At 31.2% G+C, this 13,402-nt stretch overlaps 1 protein-coding gene and 1 non-coding gene across 2 annotated transcripts; both read right to left on the reverse strand.

The window, feature by feature from the left end:
• Positions 1 to 4,207: 4,207 nt before the first annotated feature.
• On the reverse strand, positions 4,208 to 10,204 carry LOC106452901. The gene is made up of 22 exons (XM_013895091.3): positions 9,899 to 10,204; positions 9,250 to 9,438; positions 8,090 to 8,413; positions 7,902 to 8,003; positions 7,765 to 7,824; positions 7,446 to 7,675; positions 7,242 to 7,365; positions 6,936 to 7,145; positions 6,699 to 6,847; positions 6,509 to 6,611; positions 6,344 to 6,439; positions 6,181 to 6,236; positions 5,961 to 6,084; positions 5,801 to 5,863; positions 5,664 to 5,723; positions 5,427 to 5,588; positions 5,279 to 5,352; positions 5,103 to 5,196; positions 4,876 to 5,012; positions 4,726 to 4,806; positions 4,528 to 4,633; positions 4,208 to 4,421 (listed from the first exon to the last, which is right to left on the reverse strand). Exons 2-22 carry the CDS (start codon positions 9,424 to 9,426, stop codon positions 4,341 to 4,343), a joined length of 2,613 nt encoding a protein of 870 aa, XP_013750545.2. The 5' UTR covers positions 9,427 to 9,438; positions 9,899 to 10,204; the 3' UTR covers positions 4,208 to 4,340.
• A 2,773-nt stretch (positions 10,205 to 12,977) lies between these two features.
• On the reverse strand, positions 12,978 to 13,083 carry LOC125591057. The gene has a single exon (XR_007327042.1). It is a non-coding gene; the product is annotated as a U6 spliceosomal RNA (small nuclear RNA).
• Between the last annotated feature and the right edge of the window lie 319 nt (positions 13,084 to 13,402).

Below are 13,402 nucleotides of genomic sequence, written 5' to 3' on the forward strand. Positions count from 1 at the left end.
TGTATTATATGTATGCATGCTCAGTTTTAATAAAACTATATGACAAGCGGATGCATGGAAATGATCAGTTCATGATATGTGTATGATCTAACAATTTACTAATCCATGTTTGATCTAATAGATGCTATCATGTATGTATATATGATCAGTATATAATTCAATCATCACAAAATCAGTTTTCAAGGTTGGTTTTTAGATCAAAATAAATTTATATCATTTGTTCAAACTATAATGAATCGATTTCAAGGCCGGTTTAGATTTAGATAAATTTTGACAAACAACTATGTGATCAAATGATTTCAACTTAGTATTTATTTTAGCCTATGTCATAACTATTTAAATCAAGACTATATGTTATAATATTTTGATAAATACTACCTAGTCAAAGATATGCATTTAAAACAATCATAAAAGTTTTAAATTTTGATCAGTTACAATATAAAACATCAATGGTCAAAGATATGCATTGATTAAGATTTAAGTTTTGATATCTTTAGGTTTGACTGAAAGATTGTGACTGAAAAGATTGTGGCCGGAAAATGTCATGGCCGGAAAAAACAATCATGGCCGAATTTGGATTTAGGGGTTCAGCCGATTATTGCTTAGAGTTTAGGGGATTGATATAAATCAAGCAAAAAGGATTTAGGGAATTGATATGTATAATGGCCATCAAGATACATATCCAGTTATAAAACAAACAAGGGGATTTGAGATTTTGATATGGATAAGGGCCGATTTGGATCGGTAAGCACATCGAATGGGATTAAGATTTTGATGGCCAGCTTATTCATCCGGCTATACAGCCGGTAATACGGCCAAACAAAGATTATAGGTTTCAATCTTTTAGTCAATCCGGATTTAAGGCCGGATCGAAATAGGAGAAAGGGGAACCGATTTTAAGGCTTGCTAGCTAAAAGGGGTTTATGATTTTCTCTACTATCTTTTATAATTTCAAATAGTTCTTAGAAACAAGATTTATATAGATCTTAGATTATTAATAAGTTTTATAAGTTTTTAGAGATTCTTAGATCTTTAGAGATTCAAATAATTTTAGAATCAAGATTCACATAGATCTTAGATTCAAGATTAATATTTGTGATAATTTTAGATCTATAGATTTTTATAAGTTTTATGATTCAAATAGATCTAATAATCAGGATTCAAATATGTGGTGTTCTTAGATTTTATGGATATATTAGTTTACCTTTTAGAAAACACCAAATTGATATGAATGGACCACCGTGAGAGAGAGCTAATCCGCGGATGAGCTGGTTGAGAGAGAGGTGGAGGAGCTGGCCGGAAAACCGTGAGAGGGATAGACTTGGCCGGCGGAGCAAGGCTGAGGGCCGGAAGAGATGGCCGGAAAAGAGATGATCGCCGACGGATGGGATTGCTCAGGTGGAGAGAGTCTCGTGCTGATAACGTGTTAAGATTTGAGAGAAGATTTGTGAGAATGTGTTGTATATTTCTTATTGCTTACACCACTATATATAGTGGTTCATACAAGGTGGAGTCAAAGGGAGAATTGATTACAAAGATACTCCACATAATGACATGGTCAAACTCATAAAGACATAAGATTGAATGGGTCTTCCATGTGGCTGGATGTAAACCCCCAATGGACTCTAGTCTTGAACTTGTATGATCTAGGTTATAGACCATCTACTTCATGATTCATAACAGTTATCAACTTATTTCATTCTTTCAAATCCTCTCATTCAATAACAACACTTTTTTTTTTTTTTTGAAACACTCAATAACAACACCCTTTAAAAAGCGAATACATTACTTTTTTTTAAAAAGCTATTTATTTTTTATTCCATGCTATATATATGAAGAGATATTGTTATTATTCTTTTATTTACAGATTTACTTAAATCAAATAATCATTTCTTAATTATTGTTAAAAAGTATGGGAAGAGAGTAGAAGATATCATCCAAAATATAGGTTTCACATGAATCACATCATTTAAAATTTAATTACCACAATTCTAACAAACAGATTATTCAGAAATTTCTGATAGTTGCTGTAGATTTTATATGATCTAGTATCGATCAGTATAAGATCATAAATCAAATCGAAAGTCTTACATGGTCTTCGTGTAAATGTTTATGATCTGAAATTTGAATAACACTTATAAACTATGTTAATCAACTAACATCTTCTTCACAAAAGTATAACGAACAACAAAAAATTGTTAAATAATATAAGATTTTTTTTTCTAAAATGAATGATATAAGATTTATTAAATATTTCAGATATTCAGATATGAAAAACACACAAATAATTAATTAATTTCAATAACTTTTTGATAATTTCATTTGCAAAAATGGTAACCAATTTAATTTAGATAATATATAAGTTAAGGATATGCATTTCGTTGTTTGTTGCTTGCAAGTCTGCAAAAACCTGCTGACTGACAATCTTTGCATTATTTTAGGTGGAAATAGAACTTGGCGTTTACGTCATAAACAGCGTACTATTTTTTTTTTCTTTGACCATTAAAAAAAAACTAAGTACTAGTTTAAAGATTTTTTTTCCAATGAGAAGGTGTAACGAATTATGATAAATTAAATAATAAACATGCTGATAACGAGTTCTTGGTCAGAGTGACTCAGAGATAAGATCACAAGGTTTGGCTTTTTTTTTTTTGGGTAAATAAGGTTTGGCTTTTTGGGACAGTATAGATTGACATTTGAGTGTACGCATCAGTCATAGGGCACAAATACTTAATACCCGGGTTGTAATCGGTACTTGACTCGATTTGAAAAAACAAGTAGGTACTTGACTCGACTTGGTCTGAAAAACAAGTACTTGATACAATCAAGTCGATTAATTACTCGCAAGTACAAGTCAAGTATAAGTTCATTTTTATTTTTAATTATTTGGATCGTTACTTGACTCGTTACTTGTTATTCATTACTTGTCCCATTACTTGTTATATATTACTTGGTTTATTAAATACTTGGTATCAATTTCACTAGTTAATTAAAATTTATGTATTGCATTTTATGAGTGGCCACAATTACTCGTTACTTGTCTCCTAATCGATACTTAATCAATACATGATCCTTAAAGTTGAGCATTTGTTCTGACCTAGTCGATATCAAATAATCTATTTAAATCATTTGCAAGTACAAGATAAATATCAAATATTAAAATAAAATTAATTACTTAGTGTTGTTTGGTTATATACTAAGAAATATACATTTTCTTAAATGACAGTAAAATAATTTGTTTATGTTTCCATTTTCGTAACTGAATCAAACATAAGTGATATATTTATATAAGCATTTTGAAATTTTTTCTTTCTTATATATTCCAATTCTTGAATTGACTAAAATAAATGAAAACAATGTCATATTATTTAAATATAATAAAATTATTTACTTTTAAATTCCAACGAAATAGCAAATAATTTACCAATAATTATCAAATAATTTACAAGTAACAAGTAATAAAACAAGTCAAGTAACTCGTAAGTCCATTAATTTTTTGCAAGTACTTGAAACTGTAAGTGCTTTTTTTTAGCAAACTAAATACAAGTCCAAAATTTTACTACTCGGACAAGCCAAGCCAAGTACTAAGTACAACGGAAATACCAAGTACCTGGCTTATGTCCACCCTAATGACGACACTAGAGCATATCTCATAAAGACTTAAAAGTACCTAAGAAATGTAACTAATATATGATGCAAGCAGGTCCGTCTCAATCATTTACTAGGCCGTGTGCAATTTATTAAAAAATACTGTAAAAAATGGGCCCTAATTTTTATTGCAGAGGACTAAACCTTAACTAAAATTTACAAAAACATTATGGATCCTGTGCAAATGTGCCTTGGGCACATGCCAAGAGACGGCCTGGATGCAAGTCATAAACGATACATTCATACAGAGCATGTTGTGTGTTGGTGTATCACCATGATAATTGCTTCTAATTTATTTTATTTAGGTGAACTATAGAGTTTGGCAATTTCATGGTAAGGCAACACTGTACTAAACTTTATCCATTGAAGTTGACAATGAATCTTTTGGCACAAATAAAAATCACAAGGTTAGGCATTTTGGTTTTTGTTAAAAAAAAAAGGTTAGGCATTTTGGCCTATACAATACTAGATTGTACATTAATCAGCCATGTAGCCTAGAGCTTTTTTACAGGCACCTTTTTTTTTGTGGATTTACAGGCATCTTTTTTTGTGGAGTAACTTTTTTTTTTGGTGCAAACAACTTTTATTTTATTCATCAAACTTTCACATTCAACACAATAAATAAACAATCATAGTTTTTCAGATTGATTGTATAAAAAGATCGAGAAGTAAGCAATGTAATGTTTTTGCTCTCAGGCGACATAATAAGCAGAAGGAAATCCCTTGTATGAATCAGCGAATGCAGCTACGTTCCCTGGACGCGAGAACACCACCTGCAATTTAATTGTAATTGTTCACACAATAAGTTAAAATATCATTAAAAACCTCATTGTGGATTGAAATTAAGAATCATGCTTATTTTTCTAGTATATCTTTTACCTGGTAGTTTCCAAGGGTAAGAGTCTTGAAACCAGCTGCGCAATAATCAAAATAATACTCCCATGTCCTTATGAACTTATCATCGAATCCTAGAGCCATGATTGGCCTGCACAAAGTAGTATTTTTTTTGTACATGTTAGTAAGCAGAAGGAAGCAAAAAGAGTAAATCAGAGAATAGATTTTCAATATTTGTCTTACTTTTGTCTGTCCAAGAAGTTCTTCCTCCACATTCTCAATGTTTGGTAGTAATGAATTCCAATATTCTCAACATGTTCAATGCTGTAATACTTCAGTGTTAGATATGTTTAATAAATAGATAGCAAAATAAAAGAAACAAAAAGATTTTACCATAGCCTAGAAGAAGAGGACATGGCAGAAGTAACTCTTGCTAAGGAAGGAAGGCATCCACCTGGGAATATGTATTCCTTAATGAAATCTGAGCTTAGTCTATACTCATTGTAACGCTCTTCGGGTATCGATATGAACTGTTATGATCAAAACATTATAAAACCACTAATGCTTTATGAAAACATTAGAGAATGTCTTAACAAGTGAAGAAACAAAGTATTGTGAACCTGCAAGACCATTAGGCCGTTTTCTGCAAGCGCAGCTTCACAACGACTGAAGAACATCTCCATAAACTCATGGCCAACTGCTTCTAGCATCTCACTGAAACATCCAAATTGCTATGTCATAGGCTCATAAAACATATAAGACATTTATATACAAGGGACAGGAAAAAATATATTACCAAGATATGATTCTATCATATTTGTGAGCATCAGATAGTTGACGATAATCGCAGAGCTTAAAGGTGATCCGGTCCTATGATTCAGAAGTTATATCATTAGTAATAGCCTAGGAAATAAGAAACAAGATCAATAGATGAATTTTCAGACCTCAAGTCCAGCTTCTTTCACTTTATCTTCTGCATATTTAAGCTGTTCAATAGATAATGTGATGCCAGTGTATCTGCATCCAGTTCTTCTCACAACTTCTATGGCCAAAGTTCCCCATCCACATCCAATTTCCAAAACCTCATGGTGCTTCTCTACTCTCGCCTGAAAATGTCTCTCTATGGTTATTACAGAACAGAGAAATTCCTGTTCTAAAGCAAGAACATGTTCTTTTCTTACCTTATCAATTAGAAGAGATATTTTTCTCATCTGAGCAGCTCTCAGAATCTCATCATCTGACTGTAAACAAAAGGTTGAAGTCAGAATCATAAGTAAAGTAAGAGAAGTAAAAAAGAGGGAGTTGTTTTCATGGTCACCTTGAATACTGCAGAGGAGTAAGTCATGGTATCATCCAAGAATAAACCAAAAAGCTCGTTGCTCTGTGAATTGATGAAGCAAAGAATATGATTATAGTTCAAAAGAGCAAGGAAACGTTCATCTAGGTTTTAAGAGAAGTGGAGATGTTAAGTAACATACAAGGTCATAGTGACGAGAAATGTTCCTGCGAGCTTGTGTTAAAGTGTTCTGTCTAGAGACATGCTTTAGAAAATACTTAGCAGATGCTACACCGGCAGTTAGAAACATTGGTGTCCACCATCCCCTGCAATAATATCAAGGACACAAATGAAAGCTTAGTAAATGAAATTTTGAATAAAAATCTTGTATTCTTAATGCAGAAAGCTATATAAGCTTATACCTCTTCTTAGCAAGATTTGACTTTGGTGAGGAGAGATCTCTGTTAGCAATGAGAATCTGTTCAAATATTATCAAGAAGATAAACATTAAAACTAGCTCAAACGAAACAAAAATGAAGAAGAAGAATAGACTCAGTCTCTATGTTTCTGCAAGTATGTATGTACCATCATGAAATTCAAAAGTCCTGAGTCTCTATCAACGAATGAAAAATCTCCATTGATATAAGCATCTGCAAGTCCCAAATCTGCTTGTGTCATAACCTGAGATTCAAGAATAAAAAAAATCAGGTTCTTGAGCTATAGAAAGACTAATCATAACTTTTTTCATACCTTCCAGTAAAACTGAGGACTGTGAATCTTGAGGACAGATTTCAAAGGACAAGTAGGATCTTTTCCCTTCAAGTTGAACATTGTTCCTCCTTCTTCCAGTATCCTGTTCAATTCATGGAGGTAAGTATTAATGTAACAATTTGTGAAACATACTTTAATCTAAGTTGAGGAGAGAACAGGTTAGCCTCACGTTACACAACCAGTTGATATGAACTGTCCCAAGAACCTAGTAACAAAAAGCCGTGCTCCTGTTTCCGTTAGAGAAGGAACCATATGTCTTGGATTGTCGAGAAGAGCAGCTTCTTTCCCTAGCAAACCTCGTGCAGCCGCCATACCAGCCTGAAACACAAATATCAACAGAACTATGAGTTACATATGCAATATCAAGTGAGAATGACCATTAAACTAAGTGGAATTAGATCATTGCCTTTAGTCCATCTTCATGGAAGCCGTAACCTTGATATGCACCACAAAACCATATGTTACGTTTGCCTTGAATCTTGTGAAGCTCCTGTGAGGCTGTCAAAGCTGCAACAGAAGGCACAGGATGCCCAGTGGTCCATTTGAGCAATGTTTTCTTTGGAGTCTGATCTGGGTTAAGTGTCACGAAGAACGGTTCACGGTCTTCCCCAAGGTTCTGCACCGTTACACATCATCAAGATTTAGCTTAAAAGGCTCATTGTGTTTTTGCAAAGGTGGCGTTAATAAAGTATGCAGACTTGTGGTTGTATACCTGAAGTATGTTGAGCCAGTATGTTACACATACTTTTTTTTCCGTGCTTCCCAAGAAATTCCACGCGCTCCATGCTGCTTGGTTCCGCGGCATCAAGTCAGTGTCATGATGAAGATATATATCGCTGCAATAAAGGATGAAAATTTATGAATCTCTTAAACTTTTTTAGATCAAAGAAAACAAATAAATGTGCGAGATATAAACCTGTAAACGTATCGGAAAGCGCCAAGAACCCTAGTTTCATCAAAAGTGACTTGTTCACCAAGCAACCTCAGAGCATCTGGAGCGTGCATAGCCAATATGCACTTATCAAATACTTCTTCAGACCCGTCTCCACTTGTTACAGTGACACGACCATCATCAGATGTCAAAACAGATTTTATGTCACAGCTTGTTCTGATCTTGCATCCTAGTCGCTCCAATTCTGCCCTAACCTGATAAGCAAGTACCAAGTCAGACTCAAATGTATATGCACCTTACACTTAACACAGCTACACATATATAATTTGGTTTAGTTTGGAACCTTTGCAACATAAGTCTGAGAACGTCCTGCAACACTTAGCCACTGTGGCCTCCCAAAGATCTAACACACAAACGAAAATAAGGTAAGAAGCACCAAGAAGATTGTTTAAGGAGGAAGTGTGAGAAAAAATTAAGAACCTGAAGTAGGTGGTGGTTGCAGCAAAACGAAAGAACAGAGTAAGCAGAGAAGCTTAAAACACCATCTGATGGACATGACCATATCGAGCCACATATTGGAACCTACCCCCACAGATATATAATGTTACGTCTCGTCCAAGTAAACTTCAAACATTCATTGTAACGGAGCTAGTGAATAAAACCCTCACCAAGTAAGCTTTCTGAAACATTTCAGAGTATCCACGAGCATTGAGGAACTCTCCTAAGGTTTCACTTCGATCGATGTCAGGGTTAGCCTCGAGCTCTTCGATGTATCTTAAAACGTCTTCTTTAAACTTAACGATCTCTCTGATCATTTGCCAGAAATAAGGGTTTAGAGCGTTCTTCTTCTGAGCAAATAAGCCAGACACACCGTTGCGGCTTCCCCATTCACATCCTTTGCCATTGTCAAGGCTTACTGCGAAAGACATGTCTGAAATCTCCATGTCTACTCCAAGATTCTCGAAGAACTCCATCATGTTTGGATATGTTACCTATCAAATATAGAACATATTTATGATCAACATCAAAAGTTCAAGCAAGGGAAATCATATATAAATCCAAACTATCAAATAGAACATATTTATGCTCAACATCAAAAGTTCAAGCAAGGGAAATCATATATAAACAATCTTTCATATAAAATGTTCAAAGATTCAGATTTGTTAACTTATATTAGTTTCATAAAATATTGAGATTAATTTTTTGTGATATGAATTATTTGTGTATCATCACTAATCAACTCTAACTTGTTTGTTATCAGATATGGAGAAAATTCCAACGTGAAATTGCTAAAACAATGGATAAAGTTGTATAGCGAAAAGATGAATGGTCACAAGATGATAATGAGCTGTTCTATCGTTTTCATGTCATTTAAAAAAAAAACCACAATTGTTTTGTCTTATAAGAACGACAAAAACATCCTATCAATAAAAATCCCTAGTTGGTCTTTATTTGAATACCATGTAGGTCAGACCATGGAAAACAGTTGTATCGTTATAAAAACGTTGGTGAAATATAAATTTCCAGTTAGTAGACTTGGACAGATGTGTAAATTAAAAGCACAATAGTAATGGTAAAAAGGAAAAAAAAAGGTTTCAAAAAAATTGATTATATATAAAAACAAACCAATTAACCCACAACACTGATATGGTTCATCTGTGGACAGTGGGACACATAAGGCAAATGTCTCCATTATCATCACATTTTTCACGAAAATGGAAAATTCCAGAAATATATATAATACCTTATATAGTGATTTATTTCTATAAAACAAATATATTTGATCAAAAAGAATTAAGAAATGAGCGAAAGGGAGAGGGATACGTACACGATTGAAGACCATGAATCCAAGGTCCAAGTCAACTCCATCAAAACGCACCGTTTTAGCATGACCGCCTAATGACTCTTCTTTCTCGTACAAAACGAGTTCTTCGACTCCTTGAGTAGCAAGAACGTAGGCGCTTCCTAATCCACTTATTCCACTTCCTATCACCGCCACTTTCATTTTTCCTTTTTACTGAAAAATATATTCAAAGAAACTTATCAGCGTAGAAAAATAAGTTACATTGTCCTGATACAACGGATTTAATCATTCTCAACGGATATGCGAAGACCAAGTTTTTCATTAAAGAAATTGCAAAAAAAAAAAAGATATAAAGAAATTAGAAAATTTCCATTTTCTTTTTAAGAATACAATGGTAGCAGACTCGAATCTTTTATTTAACAATCAGACTCGAATTTATTAGTGACCCTTCTTCTTCTTCTACTACTACCATCACATCTAATATTTGCATTAAAGACGGCAAACAACAATGGTAGACTCAAATCTATAGTGACCTTTCTTCTTCTATCCTCTCATAACACCAATTATTATTTCATTCCGGAATTTATTCATATATGTACAAGCATATGCATGTGCAGAGACTGACCAATCAATAACTTTGTTTAAAGAAAGAAAAATGTAGTTAGAAATGTACCTCTTCTTTTTTAACTTGGAACACAATGGATTTCGATCTGGAAATGGTTTCAGCAGTTAACTGGAATGAGTCTAGAGTAGATACGAAGATCTCCGGATTTCTTGGAATTGAGAAACTGAAATTGTGTTTTTGTTAATTTTCACTTAAAAAAGGGATTAAACTGAAAAAACAACAAACGCTAGACTAAAAGGGAAGAGAGAATGGAGTGAGATTGAAGAATTTTGGAGTAAGCAAGACTATTGGCTGATTTTGAGGGGAGCACTTGTGCCAAAGAGATAAGCCAGCCACAGTTTGTTTTGTACTCATATGGCAACGGATCGCCATATATATAGGATATAGCCCACAAGTTAAAGCCATGTTTGGCTCCTGACTTTCAAACACTCGACGTTTGCGTTTATGTAATTAATTAATTATCTCGTTTTCTATATTTTAATTATTTTTTTTTTCTTTCTTGGACAACATATTTTAATTTGTTTTAATGAATATATTCCCTATCTTTTATTCAATGTACTCGGATGCTTCATGTTTCTTATTTCCAATTGGGCCTAAGAATCTATATATCTCGTTTCTGTTCTTACTTTGTTTATTTACCACCATTGCTTTTTAATGTGATTCATTTCCTTTTTTTTCGCGTCAACATCACTCTAATCTCATTTGGTTAAAAAGAAAAAAAACGCTCTATCAGAGCATCTTAAAAAAGAAACTTTATTTTTGAAATTTCTAAAACTCTATATTTGAAGTTTAAAAGTGTTCTTCTCCAAAAGCAAAATTTCAAACGCAACTTCAAAACTATTTATATTTTATAATATGGACCTTAAATTTGTCATAACTAATTTGAATTCATAAAACTTTTGTAAATAACTAGCACATATATAAACATATTACAATAATATTAATTAATAAGTTATTCTATTAAAATATAAAAAATTAAATAAAAATAACTAATTAATATTAAACTTCAAACAAAATACCATATTATTCCATAAATTGATTTTCGTAAGATATGATCTATTAGTGCATTTCGAAGTAAAAATGGCTCTCCCAATTTTTACTTTGTAGATTACGAGCTAAAAACGTTGTTGAAATCGGATGATATTGATACTTGTAAATACATTAGATCGGAACAAGAAAGTAAAAGAGAAACATAAAATATTGTTAAAAGACTAATTTTTTTCGATGATATTAATACTCGTGAATATATTCGATATGAACAATAAAGAATTGTACGAATAAAGACATAAAAACAACAACAACAACCATCTTCAGTTACACAAAAAAATTTGGAAACAAATTGAAAATTTTGAAGGTTCCGGATCAAACTTACATGACTATTAGTGTTATTATAATATTTAAATTTGTGTAATAGTTATGTCTTCATGTATTTTTTTATCAAAAAAAGTTGTTATGTTTATTTTGTATATTATTGTTGTCTAAATCTAGTTTAAAATATTTTAAATCTTATTTTAAAGTTTTATTTAATTTTATGTGTACAATTTACAATCTGTAAACAAAAAATTAAAATATTTATGAAGTATAATATTTTTAAGTATTAAAACAATAAACAAGAAAATATTTATGAATCATAAATGTGATGTATGATTGTAGGGACCAAAATGCAAATAAAAATATGAAACGTCAAATTTGAAGTTTTGAGTAGTGAAACTTCAAATATAGAGTTTCACTCTTCAAAACTTCAAATTTGAAGTTTTGAAGTTCCTTTTTGAAGAGCAAAAAATTTCATATTTGAAGTTATAGAGTGTCTTTTGGAGATGCTCTTACAACAACCAATAGTTTTTTTGATCGGTGATAATTAAACATTGACATATTTATCCGAAACTACGAAACTGAACCGTGCCAAACAGAATTTCATAAATAATCAAACATATATTATATTTCTGTAATAAAAAGGTCTCAAACTGAACTGTAACCAAATCGAAAACCAAATGGATACCAATTTTAAAAATATAAATTATATATTTAAAATATCAACTATATTTAGTTTCTCAATAACAAAATATCATAAAATACTATTTATAAACAAAATATCCAAAATACAATTACCCAAATATTTGTGTCAAAAACAAAAAACAATTACCCAAATATTTTTTTATCCAAAATATTTAAAAATCTGAATTACTCAATTTTTAGAAAAATTCTCTAGGATAGCATTTTTTAAATTTTTCTCACAAAAATAGCTTTTAATGAGAAAAATGACCAAACGAAGTTTTATTAAAAAGTAAAAGTGCATTTATACCTTAGAGTTAACTAATCTAAACTTATAGTTTAGAGTTAAGGGGCTGAGTTTTGAGGATATGGTTTCAAATTAAAAATAAAGTAAAAATAAATATTAAAATTTTCAAAATAAAAAAGGGCTATTTTGATCATTTTCTTTATTGAAGGCTATTTTTGTGACAAAAACTTAAAAAACTATTTGAGAGAATTGCCCTAATTTTTATCTGAAATACCTGATACTTAACTTGAAAAGTCAAAATTATTTGATATTTTTATCCATATTTTCCAAAGTTATTTAATCAGAATCAGTTTGGACCCGAATATTAGTTGTTTCCAATTTTTCTATCCAACCCGTACCAAAAATCGAAATAAGCAAACCAAAACTGAATGTTGTAAATAACCAAATGATTCCTAAATCTTTAGAATTGGACTACCAAAAACTGAAATACCTTAACTGAAACCGAACCGAAAATCAAACGCCCAATAATGATATTGTATTCCTTAGAATATTACCATAATTCCGAAACGCAAAATCATCCAAATAGATAATATCATTCAATTCTGTACAAATATATGGCATACTAATAACTAAACACGCATTTCAAGACTAAATTTACTAATTTGCACGTGTAATATTATATGGAGTAACTTTGTTTTAAAAAAAAAAATTAAAATTTTAAATTTATAAATCAGTCATATTCCTCCCTTTTTAAAGTTATATATTTTGTTTTTTAAATAATACATGATTTTTATAGTATTTTATTATATAAGTTGATTTCTCAAATAATTAACACGACTGTGATAGTTGTCAAATTTAACAATCAAATTTCTTTTTTTTTTGTTAAAGAAAATTTTGGATAATTTCTCGATTTGTGTATGTCATCCTTCCTTCCGCAGGGACCATGCTAATCTTCCATGTATCGTTCAAATTTTATCGGATGTCCCGAAGTGACAACTATCAAATTTAATTATAATTATAATTAAAATAAACTACTAAATTACTAACATATCAAATATATAATTTTATGAATGATAGTTAATATAAATTTGTGGTGCGTTTAGATGTATTGAGGTTTTTTTTTCTTTCACAACTGTTATGTGTTAAAAACAATTTATGTTTTAGTGAAATTGTTCTTAAGTTTTAAAGTTTTCACATCTGTATTCCTTTATATGGTTCTTTATAAAAGATTAATCCAAAATGTATGATTAATTTAGTATTTTTTAAAAATTAATATAAGAAACTGATGTTTATTCCTTAATTATATTTAATTT

Source organism: Brassica napus, chromosome C7 (genome assembly GCF_020379485.1).
Source record: "Brassica napus cultivar Da-Ae chromosome C7, Da-Ae, whole genome shotgun sequence".
Taxonomy (NCBI): Eukaryota; Viridiplantae; Streptophyta; class Magnoliopsida; order Brassicales; family Brassicaceae; genus Brassica; species Brassica napus.